The sequence below is a fragment of the Equus quagga genome, chromosome 7 (genome assembly GCF_021613505.1).
Source record: "Equus quagga isolate Etosha38 chromosome 7, UCLA_HA_Equagga_1.0, whole genome shotgun sequence".
NCBI classification, from domain to species: Eukaryota; Metazoa; Chordata; class Mammalia; order Perissodactyla; family Equidae; genus Equus; species Equus quagga.
In genome coordinates this window covers 84,474,340-84,498,171 of record NC_060273.1, presented here as the reverse complement: position 1 = coordinate 84,498,171, position 23,832 = coordinate 84,474,340, and the positions used below count along the sequence as shown (strand labels likewise).

At 38.6% G+C, this 23,832-nt stretch overlaps 1 protein-coding gene across 1 annotated transcript; it reads right to left on the bottom strand.

Annotated features, from left to right (window-relative positions):
* Nucleotides 1–883: 883 nt before the first annotated feature.
* On the bottom strand, nt 884–16,786 carry ZCCHC10 (zinc finger CCHC-type containing 10). The gene is made up of 4 exons (XM_046668326.1): nt 16,715–16,786; nt 7,263–7,424; nt 3,403–3,444; nt 884–2,752 (listed from the first exon to the last, which is right to left on the bottom strand). Exons 1-4 carry the CDS (start codon nt 16,753–16,755, stop codon nt 2,485–2,487), a joined length of 513 nt encoding a protein of 170 aa, XP_046524282.1. The 5' UTR covers nt 16,756–16,786; the 3' UTR covers nt 884–2,484.
* Nucleotides 16,787–23,832: the final 7,046 nt, after the last annotated feature.

The following is a 23,832-nucleotide window of genomic DNA, read 5'->3' as shown; positions in this document are numbered from 1 at the left end:
CATTAAGAATCCTGTGATATGATGGACTGAGCACACAACTTCATTTCTGTGATATTCCTCCAAAAGTAACCTCAGTTCAATCAGAATAATGATCAAAACTCTTCCAGAAAAGTAATAAAAGGCATGAAAGACAAGGACAGACTGAGGAACTGTTAAGACAGTAGCAGACTTAGAAGTAACTAAATGCATTTTCTGGGTAATATTCTGGAACTAAAAAAGGACATTAGTGGGAAAACTGGTGAAATATGAAGGTTTTTGTTTCCTTTTACCAAATTATTAATTTCTTGGTTCTGATCATTGTACTATGGTTATGTAAGATGCTAACACGAGGAGAAGCTAGGCAAGGTGTATACGGAAACTATCATATTTTTACAACTTTTCTGTAAATCTACAGTAAGTTCAAAATAAAGCTAACAGAATAAATAAAACCATGAAGTACACCTTCTCTGCACTTTTTTTCTATTTCCAGTGCTAACTTGTGGCCTAATGCCATATTTTGACTCTAGAACAAAATTACTATAATGTACAGTCATACTAACAAAATGTTTGTGAAATGAAAACCTATGATCTAATGACTCCTTTCGACATGATTGTGGTTGAGAAATAATGCATTTACATTTGCCAGGAACTCAACTTCCAGAGTTCTACTTTTAGGCAGGACGGGGAGAAATTCCAGAAGTTACTCTCTACTCTGCCACTGATTCTTTTTTGAGTGAACTGTGTGACTAGAAAAGAATAGAGTTCCTGCCCTCTATATTTCCCCAGGCACACCTTTCAACAGTTATAATAGTAAATATAATTAGAATTTGTTTAAACGCCCTTACCCTCAAAAGGAATAAGAACTGGCATTAAGCAAAATAGCAGAGAGAAGCAGAGCTTAAGCTTTTGAGCACAAATGATGAGTTTTATTGAATCGCATGTGATGCAACCTATGTACACATTTTTTTCTCTTCCAAGTTCTTTAAGTGCTAAAATTGCTCTTATAGAGACTATGAACATTGTAAAATGTGTTTAATTAGTAATTTATTAAATTTACCTGTCAACTGATACCTTCTGTATGGTGCCTTTGAAACGATGGTTTGAGAGTTTATTTACAATCTTTGAAAGCAGATGGTTCTGTAAAACTTACAGGTAATTATAGGCTCCTTAAACTTGCAACATACATTATTTCAACACTTAAATAGAAGCCCATTTTCTTCAAAAGTAATTTTCTACTACTTTCTCATAAAAATATAAAAAGACAACATTCATAGTTTTAAAAACCTATATTTAATCCAAATCAAGATTTTTCTACAAATGATACCTCTTTCCAAAAAGTGTAAAAGACATCATAGGATAATGTGATGTTAAACCAAATAATCTCACCACAGCAGAATATTTAACTTTGAGAAATATTGTGCAGTATTTCGTTTTGACCTTTCATGCTAGATTTCAACTGTGCACATGGTATGTAAACACAGCAGATTAATCCAAGTCATTCATATTTATGCAGTAGGCTGTCATACATGACCAGTTACCATATAAACTATCATACTGCAATTGCAAAAATCGTAAAAGGCAATCTTTATGAAAGCTTAAAAAAATCTTAATAAAAGGCAACCAACATCGTCATAATTTTCTGTAAAAATTACCTCTCTTCTTCCTACTTTCCTTTACCTTTGAATGGTAATTTTTATAGCACATTAACACACAAAGATATTTATATCACTTTTACTTAAGTTAGCCTTTTAAATGACTGGTTTCTTTTCTAATACACTGTATTTATCAAAAGGCACCAAGATTAGACTCCTAAGTAGTTTCAGAATTTTTGTTCCTTTTTAGGTTCCTCTAGAATGATTTTCCTCAAAAAAGGGTAACTCTAAGAACCAGATGAAAATGAATGATAATACAACATAGAAACATGAAACTTGTACCATCCAAAACGTATAAATATATTAATAGGTATCTTGAACTTTTCATTTAGGACAAGAAATCAGAATAACTTTCTGAACATAAACATAAAAATAGAGCCATTTATTATAATAGTAGGAAAACTCCTAAGCTTATAGTAACAATGTATTAAATCTTACATAATAATACACAGCCAAAAGCATTAGAAATTCACTGCCAGATAATCTGATGCATTATCCTGAAGACATGTCTGATACATACCACTAACATATAACAAAGTATGGCATTTATTTCACAGGGAGAAAGATAAGTTTCATCACAAAAACAGATTTTCTGGATTTCAGCTTTGATTTTTAGAGATATATTTTAAAGATAAAAAAGGAAAACAAGGTTCACCCTTAAAATAAAAAAGTCTTTATATATATATATTCTCCATTATTAATACTCTTTATGCTCTAACATAAAACATTTAGAAACTTTTAAACTCTAGACATTTTGACCAGTTAACCTATTTGGCCTTAACATATTCTAAATTCCCTTCTGAGAATCACATTAATGTTTTCAGTTCATTAGTCCCATATGGATGGAGCAATCCTATTTCTTTTTTTTCTTCTTTGGTGGTTCATCCTCCGAGCTGCTATCTGTGCTGGTGCTGCTGCTACTGGAAGAGCTGGAATCCGAGTCTGAATCAGAGGAAGAGGAAGAGCTTGAGGAGGAGGCGGAAGATGAGGAACTGGAGGAGCTTTCATCAGTGTCACTGTCCTCTGAGGAGGATGAGGTAGACGTTTCATCACTCTCTGATGAAGAATCACTGGCTGAGCTGTCACTGCTATTGCTACTGGAACTGGTTACACTCTTAGACCTATTAGACAATGAACAGTTACGTGCATGGGAAGGTGACATTGAACAGATTGTTTAAAAGCAATTTCATATGAATATTATGTATATGCATCTACTGCAGCTTTGCTAGCATGTTATCTGTAGATTTCATGCTTTTGGGATTGCCTAACTGTTGTAACCCCCCGCCCTCCCGCAACAAGGTCTTTTTACTTCAGCATTTTAACTCTCTTGGATGGAGTTCCAGATAAGTTTACCTACCATATTATGCTCCAGTGAATAATGTTAGAATAAAGTTGCAGTGTAACAACTGGATTTATTTATACCTCATGTAGAATGGTAAATGTTTCATAATCTTAACTACTTTAGACCAGATATAGCTGGTCAATAATTTCTTACCAGTTTAATAACATTTTCTATTCTAAGCCAAGAGAAATTTTTAACTATTTTCAAGTATAAGGACAGTGGAAAGTTGGAGAAAAAGGAGAAATGAAGGCAATAAATTCAAGACAAGTAAAGAGAAAAACATATCAGAAAACAGGATGATATTTAATCATGAATTGCAACAAGAGACTTCAGATCCAAATCTCATAACTATTATTTTAAAATCACTCTTCCCATCCCTCCAACTAGCATTACATATTATCTATATAATACTCCTCAAGCCACACATACCTTTTTTTCTTGGTCTTTCTTTCTACATTAGTTTCTCCAATGCTGATAAACATGGGGGGGGGGGGGGGGGGAGAAAGCTCCTGTTAATAGAGTGATCACACATAGCTTAGATGAACTCTTCTGCTATCCCCAAAACTGTTTTACATTGGAGAAACATTTTGTCTTTTATAACATGTACTCAGAGTCCAGTATTTCTTGTTATAACCAAGTGGAAAGTTTGCTATTGTAGGCTGTATATGGCATAGGCAGTCAACTTAACCAGCACTTAAGCAAGACAGATGTTATCAACTGTATCTTAGAAGCCAGGAAAGTTAGCAGTTAAGATGACTGAATGCATCAACTGGGTTCTTTCTTAGTTTTGAACTTAGGTTGACATGGCTAAATCAACTACTTACTGAACAACAGAACAAAGCAAGTAATAGCACAACAGCTGTAATTTATAATTTGAGTTTTCAGAGTCATATTATAAATGACCATTTCATATAAAAAGAAAAGCACCTTTAATTTAAAATAACCATTTCTTTTTCTGAATGTCCCCAAATGTTCAATTATTTACTGTTTAAAAACCAGAGACTTACTACTTCAACACTGTGTTCCCTCACAATATTTATAAAGAACATAGTCTGGTGATTTTTGAATGAAATACACAAATGGCTTGCTGCTCTATTTCTGCCAAACAACATGTAAACTAAATCAGGTTTTCAAACTACAGAATTACTTCTATTACTATAGGACTGTCCTGTAAATTTAATATTTTTATATTCTTGACTTCTCTACATTTCCTAGATAATGCTTCTATCCTTATGTCCTAAGTCTTTAAACATAAATATGTATTTATGTAAAGTTGTTTTACACAATGGAATTACTTATTGAATTGTCACTTTGGGGGTAAAATAAGTGGTAGAAGTACGTTTAAGTCACACCACAAGAATTCATGATCACTGAAATTCACACACTTCCATCGTTTTATCACCGAACAAAAAATCAGCAGTCTTTGTGCAACAGAGCCATATCTAAAATGCATGTAGTTCTATACATTTTTAAGACCAAGATACTTGTGTAATACAACTAGAAAAACAAAAGTAAATGTTGAAATTAAATTATTCATAACTCTTATTTTTTATTCTTTAGGACAGAGGTCTTAATTTTGCTTATATTCCTAATAAAAGAATTTTGAAAAATTATGTTTTCCCCTTATACTTTTTATTCTACCTTTTTTCCTCCTGCTTTTTCTCCCCAAATTCCCCCAGTACACAGCTGTATATTGTAGTTGTGGGTCCTTCTAGTTGAGGCCTCAGTGTGGCCTGATGAGCAGTGCCATACCTGCGCCCAGGATCCAAACTGGTGAAACCCTGGGCAGCCAAAGAGGAACGTGTGAACTTAACCACTGGGCCATGGGGCCCGCCCCTATTCTAAGTTTCAATATTTGCAAGGGTATAGTCTCTGGCATATTATATATATATATATTTTTTTTTTTTTTCTTTTTTTGGGGGGAAGATTAGCCCTGAGCTAACATCTGCCGCCAATCTTCCTCTTCTTGCTGAGGAAGACTGGCCATGAGCTAACATCTGTGCCTATCCTCCTCTGCTTTATAAGTGGGACGCCTGCCACAGCATGGCTTGTCAAGCGGTGCCATGTCTGCACCCAGGATCCGAGCCGGCGAACTCCAGGTCACGGAAGTGGAAGGTGCGCACTTAACTGCTGCGCCACCAGGCCGGCCCTGTATCTTGATATTTTAAAAAGAAAACTGTTATATCACTTTGATCATTGTATCCAATGGAAAGTAAATGCCACAATAATTTGTTACCTATCATAATTCACTTAAAAAAATAGACAGACAATCTTATCTTTAACAGTTAATACTTTCACAGTCTTTTTTCCTCTTTGAACTTGTACTGTTATTCTGCTTTCTGCATTGAATGTATCCTAACATATTTTTATGCCTGAAAATTTTAGTGATCACTTGTGATACTTCTCTGCAATAAAAATATAGACATAACTTGAAATTGTATCTTTTAATCACTTGTGATGATGTGTTTAAGTATTTAAAAATTCTGAATTGAGTTATCATTACCATTATTACCATATAGTTGATTAAAACAATGCAAAAATATACTATAAACTTTAATAACATTATACATAAAAATAATTTTATTGGAAATACATCTCTTAATGATATTGAATTTTTTTCTAGTTTATATATCCATGGATCTTACAGACTGTGACAAGGTTCAGCATTAATTCAATTCCTATATTTAATTTTAATAGAGTTAATCCTGAGAAAACTTGCTAACCTAAAGAGGTAGACAGGAATAGAAAGAGTTTTGTTGCAGCAATGTTACTCAATTCTTCAAATTTCTCCCATGTTATATTCCACGAATCACATAATGATGTATCATTAAAATACACTTTTAAATTGACAACTCAATTAGGTCCTCCTTCAATTTTACTGGGAAAGTTTTTTTTTTTTTTTTTTTTGAGGAAGATTAGCCCTGAGCTAACTACTGCCAATCCTCCTTTTTTTGCTGAGGAATACTGGCCCTGAGCTAACATCCATGCCCATCTTCCTCTACTTTTTTTTATATGTGGAACGCCTACCACAGCATGGCTTTTGCCAAGTGGTACCATGTCCGCAACCGGGATCCGAACCATCAAACCCCAGGCTGCCGAGAAGCAGAACGTGTGAGTGCGAACTTAACCGCAGTGCCATGAGGCCGCCCCGGGGGGGAAATTTACATAAGAATTTGCTTCCAATAATTAGAGGCATTCACTTCTTCAGTACAAACACCAGTATTTTGAAACATCTCCAGGATTTTACACATGAGGATAATACACCAACGTAAGATTACAGAGGCAGATGAGAGGTATGCCTTTCTTTAGCAAAATCAGAGAAGGGTTGTTGGGAAAGGGGAAGTGGAATAGTAGAACCAGTAGGCAAGTTCTTGGTGGATTTATTTTTGGAACAAATATATATGAATGTTGATGATCTAGAAATTGACTATCCATCTATTCCTGCATAACCCTTGAAAAGCCTTCATGTTCACAAATTGGAAGACTGCTGCCTTGAAAGTCCACATGTTTAAGACACTATTAAATAGCTAACAGTCCTCAGGAAGATGCTGCTTCTAATCTGTAGCATTAAGTAGACCCAACACCTTCTTACTTCAGTTTCTCTGAAACAAGTATACTTATTTATTTCACAGGAATTTTAAAAGTTTTATTCAAAGGACATAAAAGGGTAAATAGCAATTTTCCAGTTTCCCTCCTATCCAGTTTTCCTTCTAGAAAGGAACCACTATTATCAATCATTTACATTTTTAAAAAAAAAACATTCTCTTTTTCTTCTTTTTTAACATAAATGACAGCATATTATATATACTGTTCTCTACCTTTTTTAAATACTTAATATAAGTATCTCGGATACTTACCTTGAGTGTCTTTCCACATCAGCTGATGTAATTGACCTCACCGTATTCCGTTGCCATCTCATTGGCAGTTGAGGCAATAAAGCAAAATGACTAAGAGCATGGACTCTGGAGACGGGCAGGTCGGTGTAACACTTAACTTTGCCACTTGCTAGCTATGTGACACTGAGCAAGTTACTGAATCTCTCCATGCCTCAGTTTCTTCATATGTAAAATGGGGATAAGAATAGTACCTACCATGTATAGATGCGATGCTTAGATAAACTAATACTTGTAAAGACCTTAGTGCAGTGGCTAGCACATAGTAAGCACTCATTAAATATTCACTAGTATTATAACCTAAATCTGGATATCCACCATGAGACATTTAGTCCCTTAATAAGTTCTATAAATATAAATCAAAAAGATTCCTTTGGATGCTACATGTCAACTTACCTCTGTTGTAATAATAATCTGTTTTCTTTTTCTCTTAAAGCTTTCTTTAGCTCTGCTGTTCTTGAAGGCCTATGTAGGTATTTTCTTTTTCCTGTGCATTCATAAGTCCAATGTCCAAATTCCAAGCATTTCTGACATCTTACATGTTGCTTATTTGCTTCACTAAAGAGCAAAAAATAGAATACAGGCCTTAAAATTTTGACTTGATGTCTTCTGCCTTGAAAAGAATAAACAATGTAAAGTGTAAAACGATATTTACTTTTATGGTCAGCTCAAAACATCATTTTACACTTTACAAGGTTTAAGTTAGATTTAATCATAAGGCAGTATAGTAAGTGGTTAAGAGTATGGACCTTAGAGTTAGACAGAATTGAGTTCAAATCTTCATTCCTCAATTCTATTCCAATAATGGCAGACTAGGTAACTCAGATCAACTCTTCAGCTCAGAACTAGAAAACACAGTCAAAATATTTTTCATATATTTACAAACTCATTACTAACCAAAGAAAAGCAAATTAAAACTCCAATAGGATACCACTAGACACCCACCAAAGACTAAAATTAAAAGCTGGCAATAGCAAATGTTAGCAAAGATAAACAACAAGAGGAACACTCATCCATCGCCGGTACTAATGCAATTTGGTACAGCCATTTTGAAAAACACTTACTATAGTTGAAGAAATGCATATTCTATGATCCAGCAATTCCACTTGTAGGTATTTATGCAATAGAAATCCATGCACAACTATACCAGATAAGATGTATGAGAATATTGCTTTCCTTCATTTAGCTCTTAAAAATTTTGAAACAATCCAACCTTACAGAAAAGTTGAAAGCACAGTTCAAAGAACTATTTTTCCTGAATCATTTGTGAGTTGCCAACCTGATGCCTCATCAACCCAGAATATTTTCTGTATATTTACTATAAACTAGGCTATCCTCCTATATAACAATGTAACCATTAAAATCAAGAAATTAATGCTGATACATGTCTATTATTTAATCTTCAGATCCCATTTAAGTTTCATCAAATGTTCCAATAATGTTCTTTATAGCAAAATCCAGTTCAGCATCAATGTTGCACTTGTTGTCATGTCTCTTTAGCCTTCTTTGGTCTAGAAAGAGTTTCTCAGTTGTATCTAGCTTTTCATGACCTTGCATTTTTGAAGATTACATGCCATTTATTTTGTAGAACATGCTTCAATTTGAGTTGGAGGATTTACCTCCAAGCTCACTCACAAGGCTGTTAGAAGGAAGCTTCAGTTCCTTGCCATATTGGCTTCTCCATAGGGCTGCTCACAACATGGCTTTCCCCAGAGTGACCAAGAAAGAAGTCAATCTTTTATAACCTAATCTTGGAAATGACATACCATTACTTTTGCTGGATTCTATTAGTTACACAGACCAATCCTGGTACAATGTGGGAGGAGACTACACAAGAATGTGAATGCCAGGAGGCAGCGATCATTGGGGTCATCTTGGAGGCTGGCTACCATATCTGATCTCTCTACGTGATTGGATTCAGGCCATGCATCTTTGGCAGGAACGTAACAGAAACATGCTGTGTTACTCTCACTGTATTCTTGTCAGGTGACATGAGACTTCAGTTTGTCTTATTACTGATGATGTTCACTTTGATACCTTGATTAAGGAGAGTATAACAGAGTTTGCCATTGTAAAGTTACTTTTTTTCTTTTTGTAAGAGTGGTGGTTTTAGATTATGTCCACAAATGCTTTGATACTCCTCACTTCAAGAAGTGGAGACTGATTCCCCTCCCCTTGAGTGTGGCTTAGATTTAGTGACTTGCTTCTAAGCAACAGAATAAAGAGTGATGAAACGTGGCTTTGAAGAGTAGGTTATGTAGCTGCCATGTATGAAGACACTCAAGCAGCCTCTAGAGAGTTCTATGTGGTAAGGAACTGAGGCTTCCTGCCAATAGCCCTGTGAATAAGTTCAGGGCTGGTCAAGTCTTCAGATGACTGCAGCCCCTGGCAACATCCTGACCACAACCACATGGGAGAGCCTGAGTCAGAACCACTCAGCTAAATCACTCTCGAATTCATGACCCACAGAAACTATGAGATAATGTTTATTATTAGAAACCACTAAGTTCTGGGGTAATTTGTTACACAACTGTAATTGATAACTAACATAGTAATTAATAAGTACTTTGTAGGTTGGTACTTGAAAGTATATAAATATCTTGCTCATTAAATTCTGAGTTCATTTATTCACCTATCAGTATAAACTCATGTTTTTCATTTTATTCAATGAGTTATAATCCATTACCATGATTTATTTTGGTGCTCAGATTGACGAACATTTGGTCAGTGGGAATTGTTTCAAGCTGGACTCTGTATTCTTTTGACATGGCTCCTTCATTCTTTGAGCATCTCCTTACTTTCTAGTACAACAAAAAACTCCAGGCTCATCTTATACTTTCTCTGTCCCAGTCTGAAATCAGCCTGATGATATTTAGAGTCAAGATCGGGGTGCATGTGTGTTCACTGTTACTGAGATGCTGGTGTACCCCAGGTACTCTCAGTGAACAGAACTAGGACACACACCTATCCATGTATTAAATACATATATTTACATCTATATTTAATTATGTATTTTGAAAACCATGAATTCATAGCAATATCTTTAATTCCAATCCAACTTCACAAGGCTTACTCTATTTTTTTCCTTCTCCATACGTCCCTCTCCAGTGAGAAATCTGGCTCCCATTATCCTTAATAAATTTACTCATTTGGTCAATTCTTCTTACGTAACCAGTTGCCCACCACTGCCACTGCTGCCCCCTCCCCCATGCAGATGCCCTCTTTACTCCACTTGGGATCTGATGCTCTGCCTCTCGCTGTCCCCCCTCCCCCCACCACGTGTACATGTTCCTCACCCTGCTTGGGCTCTGACTCCCACTGCCATGCCAGTACCCCTCACATGGACACATTTCTTTTTTTACTTAGGTTCTGACATCCCATACCAAATTACATCTCCCCTCCCCTATATGAATATTCTTCCCACTAGGGGGACAACTTGTACTAAACTGCCCTCCTGTGTGGACACCCCCCTTGCCCTGCTTGGGATATGACACTGGGCACTGGACCTCCCCCCTCCACTAGGTACCCTCCGCACCCTGCTGACTCTGCGAGCTAGTTCACACCATGTGCATGCCCTCCTTATCCCATTTCAGCTCTAATATTCCAAGGCCAGGTCAACCCTCTGCACGGACACCTACCCTGCTCTACACCACCTGATGGCTTTAGAATTGACTTGTGCAAGAAAGGAAGATGAAGAAGAAGAACTATAAGAATATTCTTAACACAATGATTTGTAATATCCTCAAAATTGGAAATAACAGCAAAGTAGAAGGGTTAATTTGCAGTATAGAACACAGTAGAATACTTTATAGTAATAAAAATGAAACAACTACAGCTTAATTTAACTTAGATGGATCTTAGATATAAGTCAGACTCAAAAGAATCCATACTGTCTGATTCCATATAAAGTTCAAAGACATGCAAAATTAAACTCTAGTGCACAGTTAGATGGCAAAAGTATAAAGAGAAGCAAGGTTTTTTTATTTTTATTTACCTTTTTTTTGGTGAGGAAGATTGGCCCTGAGCTAACATCCACTGCCAATCTTCATCTTTCTTTGCTTGAGGAAGATTGTCCCTTGGCTAACATCTATGCCAGTCTTTCTCTATTTTGTATGTGGGATGCTGCCACAGCATGGCCTGATGAGCAGTGTATAGGATCGTGCCCAGGATCCAAACCTACAAACTGTGGGCCGTTGAAGCAGAGCACATAAACTTAACACTATACCACCAGGCCAGCTCCCGGACAGCTGTTTTTTGACAAAGGTACAAAGAAATTCAGTGGTGAAAAATGTCTTCAACTATTGGTACTGGAACAATTGGACAACCATACACAAAAAGATGAACTTTGAAAAACAGTTGGCAGTTTCTTTTTTTCTTTCTTTTTTTTTTTTCAGGAAGATTAGCCTTGAGCTAACATCTGCTGCCAATCCTCCTCTTTTTGCTGAGGAAGACTAGCCCTGAGCTGACTAACATCCGTGCCCATCCTCCTCCACTTTATACGTGGGATGCCTACCACAGCACGGCTTGCCAAGCGGTGCCATGTCTGCACCTGGGATCCAAACCTGTGAACCCTGGGCCGCTGAAGTGGAACATGCGCACTTAATCACTGTGCCACGCGGCTGGCCCTGGCAGTTTCTCATAAAGTTAAATATAAACTTACTATATGATCCAGCAATCCCACTCTTAGGTATTTACCTAAGAGAAAGGAAAACTTATGTTTAGACAAAAGTCTATACAAAAATGTTTATGGCAGTTTTATTCATAATAACCAAAAACTGGAAACAATCAAAATGTCTTTCAACTGGTGAACAGATAAACAAACTGTTATAACCATACAATGGAATGTTATTTACAATAACAAAAAAAAAGAATGCACTATTGATACATGCAAGAACTTGGATTGATCTCAAAGGCATTATCTATGGAAAAAGAAGCTGGACTCAAAAGGCTACAGTCTGATTCTATTCACATGACATTCTGGAAAGGTAAAATTACAGGAACAGAAAAAGATCGGTGGTTGCCAGAGGTTGAGGAGGGGGCAAGAGCTGACTTACAAAGAGTCACAAAGGAATTTTCTAGGTGATAGAATTATTCTATATCTTGATTTTGGTGGTGGTTATACGACTATACACATAGTATTTCTCAGAACTCATAAAAATGTACATTAAAAAGGATTAATTTTACTACACACAAATTAAACCTCAATAAATCTGACTTTAGAAAAATGTCCATACCATCTGATCTAGAAATAATGAATATATGCAAAATTTTAGTTGTAGAATTATTTATTATAGGAAGTACAATATGGCTTATAAGAGTAAACCTAACTATCCCACAACAAAGGAAATGGCCAAAAAGTTATTGTATATCCATAAAGAACACTATGGGGTTATTTAAAATGTAAAATATGGCCTAAAAGGTTGTATACTAAAATGTAAACAATGCTTATTGTTGGGGTAGGATTATAATACTTTTTTCCCTATCTATATTTTTTAACTTTACTACGTTGAAGACGGATTGCATGTGAAATCATAAAACAAAATTTTAAAAGATATTTTTCAAAGGAGCATATAGGGGCCAGTCCCGTGGCCAAGTGGTTAAGTTCACACGCTCTGCTTCGGCAGCCCAGGGTTTTGCTGGTTCGGATCCCGGGCGCCAACACAGAGCCACTCGTGGGGTCACACTGAGGTGGTGTTGCACATGCCACAACTAGAAGGACCCACAACTAAAATATGCAACTATGTACTGGGGGGATTTTGGGGGAAAAAGCAGAAGAAAAAAAAGGAACCTGTAACTAAGGAGTCCAGAATAGTAAAGGGCTATGAGAAATATCTAAAAGCCTCCTGCCAAAATGAGCTGAGACTAGTGAAAAATATCAAGAACATGGAAAATTGTTTTATTTTGTTGTTTTAGTTGTATTTAAAACACACAGAATCAAAAAAGGGATAGGCTATTTGGGATGCTAGGCAAAATGGGCCACCTGTGTTGTCATTATACAGGCTAAGACAGCAAGCAGGATTATCTTTATTTTGCTTCAGTTTTAACTCAAACATAATTATATGAAGAATGAGAAGAGTAAAACTGAAGTTCAAGATACCTGAATGGGTAACAGAGCCCTCATCCATTCTGAATGTGTTTAAGTCACATGGCCAATGTGATTGCTTGCCAACATACCAGAGATTTTCCAGGTGAGTCCGCTGTACTGTTGCTGGTAATCTGAGGAAATCTGGCAAACAGGAGTGGTGCTGAAACACTGGAAGCAGGCAAATGTGGATTCCACAAACTAGATCAGTGAACTTGACATCTACCCCAGGCAAAATTCTGGCTGTATTTACTAAATTCATTCAGAAAGAAAAGTCATGATCACTAGGTATCATATCATTACAGACTAATACCCTTACTGCCTTTAGGCATTTGTATTTCAATAAGGCATCTGGGAAAGTCTCTCACAATATCCTTGTGAACAAAACAGAACCATTAGGTAGATAGCTGAACATCATGGACAAAGAGTGCTGTTGAATGGGTTGAAGCAAAGATATAGACAGGTATCCAGGGATGAGCTGCAGGGTTTGGGCCTGTTTGGTCTTGTTCAACGTTTTTATAAATAACTTGGGTGAGGACACAGACGTGCATATTTATCAAACCTGCAGCTGACACAAAGCTGAGAGGGAGAGCTAATACAACGGATGACCGAATCAGGATCCAAAAAAGTCTTGACAGGCTGGAACTGTGTCGAATCTAACAAGATGAAATTTAACAAGGGCAAAAGTAAGTCTGACACTTAAGTCCAGAAAATCAATACAAGACAGGAGAAGACTGACTTGATGGCAATTCAAGTGGAAAACACTTAGGGTTTTTAACTGACAGAAATCACAGCTTAGGTCAAAAGCTGGGAAGTCAGAAGGCAGCAGGTTTTAGCTTCAGAAATATTATTTTCCTTTCAGCTCAATATAAACTTTTTGATAAATTTGAAAAATGTAACAGGTTACTACTGGAGGTGAGTATGTCCTTCCTGGAGGTCTTCAAGCCAAAGTCAGATATTCCTCTGGATACTGAAGAGAGTGCAGTGGAATCCAGCAGAGGGTTTAGTAGAAGAAATGACCCCAGATAGTGCCAAGATTCTACATCTACTCACGTGAGTAGATGTAATTACAATTTAAAAAGTGAAAATAGGGGCCAACCAGGTGGCGCAGCGGTTAAGTGCGCACGTTCCGCTTCAGTGGCCCAGGGTTCACCAGTTCGGATCACGGGTGCGGACCTACATACTGCTTGGCAAGCCATGCTGTGGTGGGTGTCCCACATATAAAGTAGAGGAAGATGGACGCGGATGTTAGCTCAGGGCCAGTCTTCCCCAGCAAAAAGAGGCGGATAAGCAGCAGAAGTTAGCTCCGGGCTAATCTTCCTCAAAAGAAAAAAAAATGTGAAAATACTTTCATTTCAACTGATTTCAAGTTAGGTCCCTGAAAGATCTGCTGAATGGGCAGTTCAAATTTAGGCTCTCTCTTTTTTTCTTTTATTTCCCTCTTCCCTCTATTAGTCCAAAGACTTCTAAAAATAATGACAATAGTACTTTCTCACTTCCCAAAACTAACTTAAAAACAGTGTAAAATTTGTTATTACGGAAGTAATACATGCTCCTTACAAATAAAATTAAACCTTTTTGATGAATATAAAATGAAAAGTAAAGGCTCCTCTTTTGCTTTCCCACCCTCAAAATATTCCCAAACTCTTCTGGACTCTCCGAGCCCCTAAAGGCTCGCCTTCTCTGACTCCCAAGGGACTTACAGTCTGCACACCATGACAGTTTTTATCATACATCCTATGTTTTCTTCCCAACAAGATCAGAAGCTCCTAAAGGTAAGATTTGTCTTTTACTTCTGTGTAGCTCCCATACCAAATACAGGCATACTGAAGAAATGCAACATTTGTTTAACTTTCTAATACTTATAAAACAAGAAATAGCAACATCCTTTAGGTGTTAAAAGTCTTACTTTCACTTCATATTTACAGTGGACATTAGTTGGTTCTGACAATTCAGCATTCATCACCTCCTCTGACCCACCCACCCAGCACATCATTGGTTTATAGAGATCCATTCTTTGATTGTGCTGAGACGAAAACGAGATATGTCAATCAGAGCTTCATAATGCCACAGACTTGGTTCAGGGTTGGGCATGTAACCCAATCTAGATCAATGAGATGCCATCAACTTGAAGCTGAGAGGATATGAAGGATCCTAGATACTGCAGCCATCTTGGGACCAAAGGAGTGAATCTATCCAAGTATAGAACCAACATCCAAAGGGCAAATCTGAGAGTTAGACCCTGGTGACATCATTTAGCATGCCCATTAAGTATTATAATTATTTTGAGAAAGACTAGCCCTGAGCTAACATCTGCCACCAATTCTCCTCTTTTTGCTGAGGAAGACTGGCCCTGAGCTAACATCCGTGCCCATCTTCCTCCACTTTATATGTGGGACGCCTACCATAGCATGGCTTGACAAGCAGTCCCATGTCCACACCCGGGATCCAGACCTGCAAACTCAGGTCCCTGAAACGGAACATACGCATCCAACCACTGCGCCACCAGCCCGCCCCCATTAAGTATTATTATCACTCTATTCTTGATCTCAGAACTATCTGACTTCAAAGCCTTCTTCCTCCACCAAGCATACTACTTGGACCCCAAGTCTTTATCCTTATGCTCAAGGAACTCTCCTCATCAGGCATGAGAGGTAGAGTGGAATGGAGGGAGAATAGAATGAACATGGATCTTAGGATAAAAAATATAAATATAAAAAGAAATATATATATGCTAGCAGACTGTAAGCAATATATTATAGACGTATAAATGGTGATGACATGAAATGCTGAGAGAATGAAAAAGTGGCGCCTATGTGTGGGGCGCCTACCACAGCATGGTGTGCCAAGCCGTGCCATGTCCACAACGGGATCCGAACCGGGGAACCCTGGACCGCCGAAGTGGAATGCGCGAACTTAACCGCAGCGCAACCGGGCCGGCCCCATGACGGGCTTTCTTTCGGTGGATCTTCAAATGCCACCTCTTCAGAGACGCCTTTCCAGTCCAGTTAACTCAACCTGGGCCTTTCTCTTTTTCCATCACCTCTTATTTCCTTCCAAGCTCTTATCACCAATTGTATTTACTTAAAATGTCCAGCCGGTCAACTCTTTCCACCGCTAGAGCCTAAGCTCCCTGAAAGCAGGAACTCTGTCTTGAACACCTCTTTTTCTTTAGACCCAGATTCTGGCATAGAGCAGCAGGTATAAATAAACTAACATTTAGTGAAGAGAATGAATGGGAGAAAGTGGGCAGACAGCTTGGAAGAAAAGTCGGCGTTGTCGTCAGGCTGTTCCCACGGAAGGCGAGAGGAAGCGGGTAGGAAAGCCTGCGGGGCTGGAGGCTGCTCAGGGAGCTGAAGGTTGACGTCGCGGCAGTCGGGGGTGTCGGCTCAGGGCTTCAGGCTTCCCCCGGCCACGAGTGGGGTGGCCGGCTGGGTGGGCAAAGGGGCAGAAACCACTTAGGGACCAACTCCTGGGTGTCCCATTCGCGGGAACCAAACGCGGGGCTCTCTTCAGAGCCCCATGGGTCCTGCCCCGCGGACCTTACGCAGTCGTCTCCCACGAAAGCCCTAGCCCATGGCTACCAAACTTAACGCCCGGGCCCGAGCCCCTCGGGAGCAGGCGTGTGAGAAAAAATGGCCTCCCTCTGCCGGTCCCACTGACGATCCCACACCGGCCCCTCATCCCGGAGCCCGCTCACCTGCCGGCTGACGCGCTTCTCCCCGCCCCCAGCCCGCCCCGCGGCCCGACCGCGGCCCTCACTTACGCTCGTCTCCGGGCTATGAGGCGATGCATGGGAGTCGCCATCTTAGCGCGGCGGACGCCTGCCGCGCTGGGTTTTGGGAAACTCCTCGGAGGGGGCGGGGACTTCGAGCCCCTGTGGCTGCGGGCGTGGGCGGAGCCAGGTGGGCCCCTCGGGAGTCGGGGCACTTTCTGGAGCAAGCTGGGGGTGTGGGTCTCTAGTTGGAGGAGGAGAATTGAGGCCTTTGTCCGGCCTGTACAGGATTCTGAAGGATGGGTACACGTAAATTGACTGGAGCGGTAGAGGAAAAGGTTCTCAAGTGAGGAAAAAAAATATTTTATGAATATATATTCATATATATATGAATAAAACTGTGCCGTGTTCAGGAAACTAGAAGTAGTCTGGAGAGCAAAATCCAAAGGAATGAGTAGAACAGGACTGGGACCATCAATTGAAAGACTGACTTTAGCAAACGATATATGTTACTTATTTCTATTTTTACGTATGTCTTAGGGAGTTTTACAAGGACCAAATGAGACTATATGAGTAAAGCTGCTTTGTTAACTGGAAAAAGATTATACAGATATTAATGATTTTAGGATATTTTAGCATTTAGTGTTGGAGCATGGAGATTGTATTCCCTTAAATCCACCTTCTTTGAAACATTTATAACTTTTTGAAATATATATGTACATATGTTTCTGAGTCCCCATTCATTTTTTTCAATTAATCGAACACCTAAAATGTTTTAGGAGCTGAGGATTGAGCACTGAATAAATAAATCCTTGTACACGTGGAGCTTTCTACAGATGGTAAACAAAGGCAACGTCCAAAGAGCATAAATACTCTAAAGAAAAACGATTCAGGGTAAGGGGGTAAAGAGTAATTTACCATGGGGAGTTAGAGAAGGTGATGTCATGTGACCTTTCAGCACATCTTATTTTTTTAAAGAAAGGAATCTTACCAACCGTTTTGTTCTTCATCTTGCTTAGTTCATTCCTCAATGTCCTTATGGACATCTTCTCTCATATCAGTACATACAGATCTAATTCTTTTTATGTATTACTTTATATGGATTACATGGATATTCCACAGTTTATCCAACCAGTACCCTATCCCTATTGTTGAACAATTAGACCATTTACCACAAAGATGGAATGAACAGATTTTTAAGCACCTACCTGTGTTTCTGTAGGATGACTTCCTTCCTAGAGGTAGAATTGCTGGGTCAAAGGATATGTGCACTTTTAATTTTGATAGATATTACCTATTGTCCTTTAAATAGGTTGTACCCAAACCTACTTTCTCACTAGAATTGACAATGGTCAAACTTTTAAACTTTTGCCTATCTGATAAGCCAATATGATATATTATTGATGAGGTTAAATACCTTTCATATGATTGTTGACGACTGTACTTCTTTCACAAATTGTTCAAATTCTTTGTCTATTTTTCTATTGGATTCTTAGCCTTTTAATATTGATTTGTAGCAACTTTTAATATTTTACATATAAACCCTTTGTTTTATATTTTACAAGTATTTTTCCTATTTTGTCTGTTGTCTTTTAATTTTGTGATCATTTACCCTGTACAGAGGCGTCAAATTTTTATATAGACATTTTTTTCTTTTTTTATATAGGCATTTTAAAAAATCTTTTTCTTTATGGGGTTTTAGATTTGGCTCATGCTTACAATGGCCTTTTATATCCCTGGTTATTAAAATATTTTCTTGTAATTTTTTCCCCCCAAGGGGCCAGAATGCAGTTGTATATTCTAGTTGTAAGTCCTTCTGGTTCTTCTATGTGAGCTGCCACCACAGCATGGCTACTGACAGACAAGTGGTGTGGTTCTGTCCCTGGGAACCAAACCATGGCTGCTGAAGTGGAGCATGCCAAATTTTAACCACTAGGGCATCAGGGCTGGCTCTGTAATTCTTTAATTACAGTTATGGTTATATTCTTACTCCTAATTTTTAGTTTTTGAAATACCATTTACTAAATAATCTATCATTTCTCTACTGATTTGAAATGCCACTCTATCATGTACCAAATATGTACAAATTTAGTTTGTTTGGACATTCTGTTTTCTTCCAAAGATCAATTTGTGCCAGTATTTGTTTCACAGTTTTAATTTCCATGGTTTTATAGGATATTTTGATATTTGTTAAGGCAAGTCCCTCCTAAGTAATCTTTCTTTTTCCTCAGTTTTCTTTATTGCTCCTAGATATTTATTTCCCTAGATAGCTTTATTCTCAAATTTTCAAGTTTCTCAAAAAATATTGATTTATTTGTGAACTAATTTTAAAAGAAACTGCATTGTAGCAAATGTGAAAAGGCAAGAGACAGAACGAGATATAATGAATTGAAAAGAGGAAACAAATGACATTATTTGTGATGATTTGGTTATACACCTGGAAACCCTAAAGAATTCATTAAAAGGTCCTAGAGAGTTCAACATAGGGGCCAGACACACAAAATACCATAATAACTTGCTTTTTCAGTGCAAGACCAAGTCAATATAGTTGTTTCCCGTTGATGCCCATGGGCTTGTGGGACCTTCAGCTTTGTCCAGAGGGCCCAGGCTAACGTTTAGATGCTAAGTTTTGTATACCTTAGTGAGTAGAAGCTGACAAAATTAAAAACTCTTGTGAAAGCTGCAAGTAATTTCTATATGGCAAGAATGAACACTTTACTAGTCTTTAAGCAGACTATACCTTTATTCTAGGAAAACCTTCCCCAAGTGTCTTCCAGTTACGTAAGATATCTCAAAGAACTGAAGGAGGGAGGGATGTAAAAGGCATGTGTTGGAGAGGGAGCTGCATCTCTCTAGACTGGGTTACGTTTGGTCAGGATGGTTGTTTCCTGCCCTGACCCTGGCCTGTTCATGAGCACCTGTGGTTAGAGAGCTGAGCACAGATGGGGCCCTCTTCGAGGTCAGGCAAACTATGCAGTTCATAGAGCCCATGCTTTAAAAAGTCCCACGTTTGGTTGAATGCTCCGTTATTGCTGTCTTGAAATTCTTAATAACTTTGGAACAGGTAGTCCTGCATTTTAATTTTGCACTGAGCCCTATACTTTATGTAGCTCGTCCTGCACCAGAAGTTGGTGAAAGTGTTTTCACAAGATATTGGGAGACTGAGAGCAATGCAAACTAGCTCTAGCAGGATCAGAAAGGGGAGAGGACGGACCCTCCCACTTTTCCTGGAAAACAGAATCAACTTTTCCCTGAAGATTGGTGGCTATTGCGTAAAAAAAAAACACTTTTTTTTTAAGTTTTCTACCCTTTCATTATGTCTTAAAACTAGTTATTGTAACTATTGAGGACACTTCAGTGTTGTAAAATTGTATCCTGGTGCAAAATCAATTGTGGGGTTTTTCCTTCATGTGTCTTTGCAAACAAAAAAAGAGTTCTTCTCCTTCCAGTAGGATAAGAGACTTTGACTACCTTGGCTAAATAAAAGAGCGCTTCAGAGCAGGGAGACCATTTCTTTTGTAAAAAGGAGTGGCCATGCAAGGGAAATGGCAGAAGTGCCTTTGGGCCTCTGTGGGGATGAGGCTCTGGTTCTCCAAATGAAAAAAGCACGGCTCTTCCATCCACCTCTGGGCTTAGGGGTGAGAGTGGAGCCTGAAGCTCCCTGGCATGGGGTGAGAGCTGCCTTCCTCAATTATTTCCACTTTCCAAGAAGGCTTGAAAATGAAATACTCAAAAGTTATGTCACATTCTCTTATCTTCAGACACAGCTGCTTGGGCTCCTCAGAGTCCTTGCACCTTGATGCAACACTTTGCTGTGACATAGCTTCATGAAGTAACCACAAATCTGTGTGGTTGTGAGTCCAAGATTTGCAGGTTCCCTCTCTGGTAACTTAAACTTCTTTGCAGTAGGAGAGAAGGAAGTTGACATGCTGAGAGAAGCAGAGATGAGAGACAGAGAGAAAAAGACCTACCTATACTTGATTGTCTTCTCCTTCGATTCCTTGGATTATCATAATTTCCCTTCAGTAAATCTCTTTTGTGATTAAGATAGTTCAAGTTGGGTTTATGTATCTTGTCCCCAAAAGGATCCTTGACTTTATCACCAGAGGTAAGGTTTATCCCCATTTTACAAATGAAAGGACTGAGACTCAGACATGTTAAGTGATTTATCCAAGGCCCACAGCCCTGAGGTTTTCCATTACACACCTACCCCCCTACCCCAGCCAGTTTTATTTTGAGATATATAGGACCACTTCCCTTATATCATTTAGGATTCAGTTGCAAGAAATAGAAAACAAAACTTTGGCTAAACAAAGAATTTATTGGCAGTTTATTGGCTAGCTCATAGTGCAGAAGGAAGAATTGCACACCCAGCCTTGAGAAGGTCTTGAACCAGGAAAGTCCAGATCTTAGTCCTGGGAACTTGTGTGTTACTTCTTTAGGTTACTGCCAGCAGATGACCAGGTCCAACTCCCTGTGGTACCTGTGTGCCTCATCTCAACAATAAAGCTCCTGGTAAGAGTTTGCTTGACTTCTTATTGAGATATGCCCATCCCTCTAGTCTGGGGTAAGATCTCACAATTAGCAGCCCACTAGAATGAGGAAGATTATAGGACTACCTAAGGAATGATGAATGATGAGCAGAAAATACAAAAGATGTGCATTATATCCTGTGACAGGACCTTTCCACAAGCTCTTTCTATGTAAATTTTTCATATCTGATACAGCTAGAGAGGTAGCACAGTGTTTTGCAAAGGCCTCCATGTGGCCAAACATTTAGAAATGTCATATAGCACATGCAGAGAAAACTAGCTGAAATGAAAATCCCCATCTCGGCTCTCTTTCTCACTCCCTTTTTTGGTGAGGATGATAAACGTCTGTGCTCTAAATCCAAACATTTTAGTTGCCAAGTCACACAGATGATGATTGTTCTATTAAAGTTCATGTGAAATTCAGAATGATGTTCTAATATTTCTTCCAGACATATCCCCATTCATCGCACCTCTCTGGCTGCCCACCCCTCCACTGCACCTTCCCTGTGATGTGGATCCCGAGGCTAAAATGACTTTTTTCTAGTTTGAGTTTAATAGTTTGGAAACACCCCCCTCCCTTCTTTTTTAACACAAGTAATCCATTTTCATTATGGAAAAACTTGAAAATAGAGATTAAAAAAATAATGCTTATTACCATCCACTATTTATAGGAGATGTTTGAGGTTCTCTTTTGAGAAATGTAGATACGTCTTATATCCATAACTGAACCTTAACTAATTATAACACATTTTAAAATACCACAGACAATATTTATCTGGGAAATTTTAAATTGTCCGAAGCAGCATTAGTAGATCTTTGCTTCTCAGTGATTTTGTTTGTTTTAGCAACTACATTTATTGAGGGTCAGACTGTGCTATGTCATTTATATGTAATATTTTTTAAAGTTGAGGTATAATTTATATACAATAAAATGCAGAGATTTTAACTGTATAGTTTGATGAATTTTGACATACGTATACAACTGTGTAACCACAAAAGATGCACCCACCACTCGATCAAGACAGAATATTCTCTCAGTGATTTGACACATCACAATGCAAATGCTGCACAAGAGACATGAGCAGTGAGAGTTCGACCACCACAGTGGTCCATCTGGAATGGGATGGAGGTGTCGGCTTTTTGTATTTCCCAGTTCCGCACCACTCCCAACCCCATTTCTTGGCCCTTAGGGGGAGGATGCTCTCTTATATCTCGAATTCTGATAGTTCTTTATAACTGTGATTAGCACCTAGAAAAGGTATTACTTTCCCTGTAGAATATATTTATTTTTTGAAAATTTGAGTTTCACATACACTCACCTTTTCTATTCAGTCTAGACAAAATTATTTCGTAAGTTTTTGACTTTTTTTTTTTTTGAGGAAGATTAGCCCTGAGCTAACTACTGCCAGTCCTCCTCTTTTTGCTGAGGAAGCCTGGCCCTGAGCTAACATTGTGCCCATCTTCCTCTACTTTATATGTAGGACGCCTACCACAGCATGGCGTGCCAAGCGGTGCCATGTCCGCACTCGGGATCTGAACCAGCGAACCCCAGGCCAGCGAGAAGTGGAACATGCGAACTTAACTGCTGCGCCACTGGGCTGGCCCCTTGACTTTTTTTTTTTCCTTTGAGGAAGATTAGCCCTGAGCTAACATCTGCTGCCAATCCTCCTCTTTTTGCTGAGGAAGACTGGCCCTGAGCTAACATCCGTGCCCATCTTCCCCTACTTTACATGTGGGACGCCTACCACAGCATGGCATGCCGAGCGGTGTCATGTCTGCACCTGGGATCCAACTGGTGAACCCGGGGCCACCGAGAAGCGGAACGTGTACACTTAACTGCTGCACCACCAGGCCGGCCCAGTTTCTGGCTTTTAAAGTTTTACCTTTGGTGAATGGAGGAACTACAGAAAAACACAAAATTTACCTTAGGTCCTTAGGTGTATATGGATTAAACATTTGTAAAAATTTGGTAACATCTATGAAAATATATCTTAAGGTTTAAAAAGTATGAAGCAAGTAATATTTTATAGTATCAAATGCTCTTTTCTGTGATAGATAAAACAACTGAAAAAAGCTTAATTTTTTTCCGAGTGACCAGTGCTGCTAGTGCAAAACCCCAAACTCTCCAAACTACTTCAAAACATATACCTCAACTCATTTTTCGCTAGAATGCCAAGTGGAAAAATACTAAAGCAAGATTCAGTTTACGTCGTGTGTTTTATGAAGAAAAATGGCAAGATAACCCTTCTCCACAAAAAGCACTTACAGCCTAAGAGCACTTCCGGGTTGGGAAGCTTGCCTGTCTGTAAGAAGCACTTGTATAGCACCAGTTCATGTTCAAGACAGGCTCTGGAGTTGTCAACAGATCCTCTTCTTGTACTTGCTATCAGTAAATTTGCTGTAAAGACTTTCTTTTGCACCATCTGGTGTCAGTCTTTTGAGAATTTGGTAAAATTTGAATTGACTCTGGACATTGTTAAGATTTCCCTCAAATTTCCAATTATTACCAGCATCTGTAAATCTTGTCCACTTTAGGTAACATACCTTTCCATTCATTACACATGGGACCAGGATTATTTTTGTGACAAAACATTCACGCTCTGTCTCTGCATTTAAAAAATACTAACTATTCTGTTT

Coding starts and splice junctions, on each gene's coding strand:
- ZCCHC10 (XM_046668326.1), bottom strand. CDS start 16,755: ATGGCGACTCCCATGCATCGCCTCATAGCCCGGAGACGAGC. Junction 3,445..7,262: donor AGATTATTATTACAACAGAG/GTAAGTTGACAT, acceptor CATGTTTATCAG/CATTGGAGAAACTAATGTAG. Junction 2,753..3,402: donor AGAAAGACCAAGAAAAAAAG/GTATGTGTGGCT, acceptor ATTGTCTAATAG/GTCTAAGAGTGTAACCAGTT.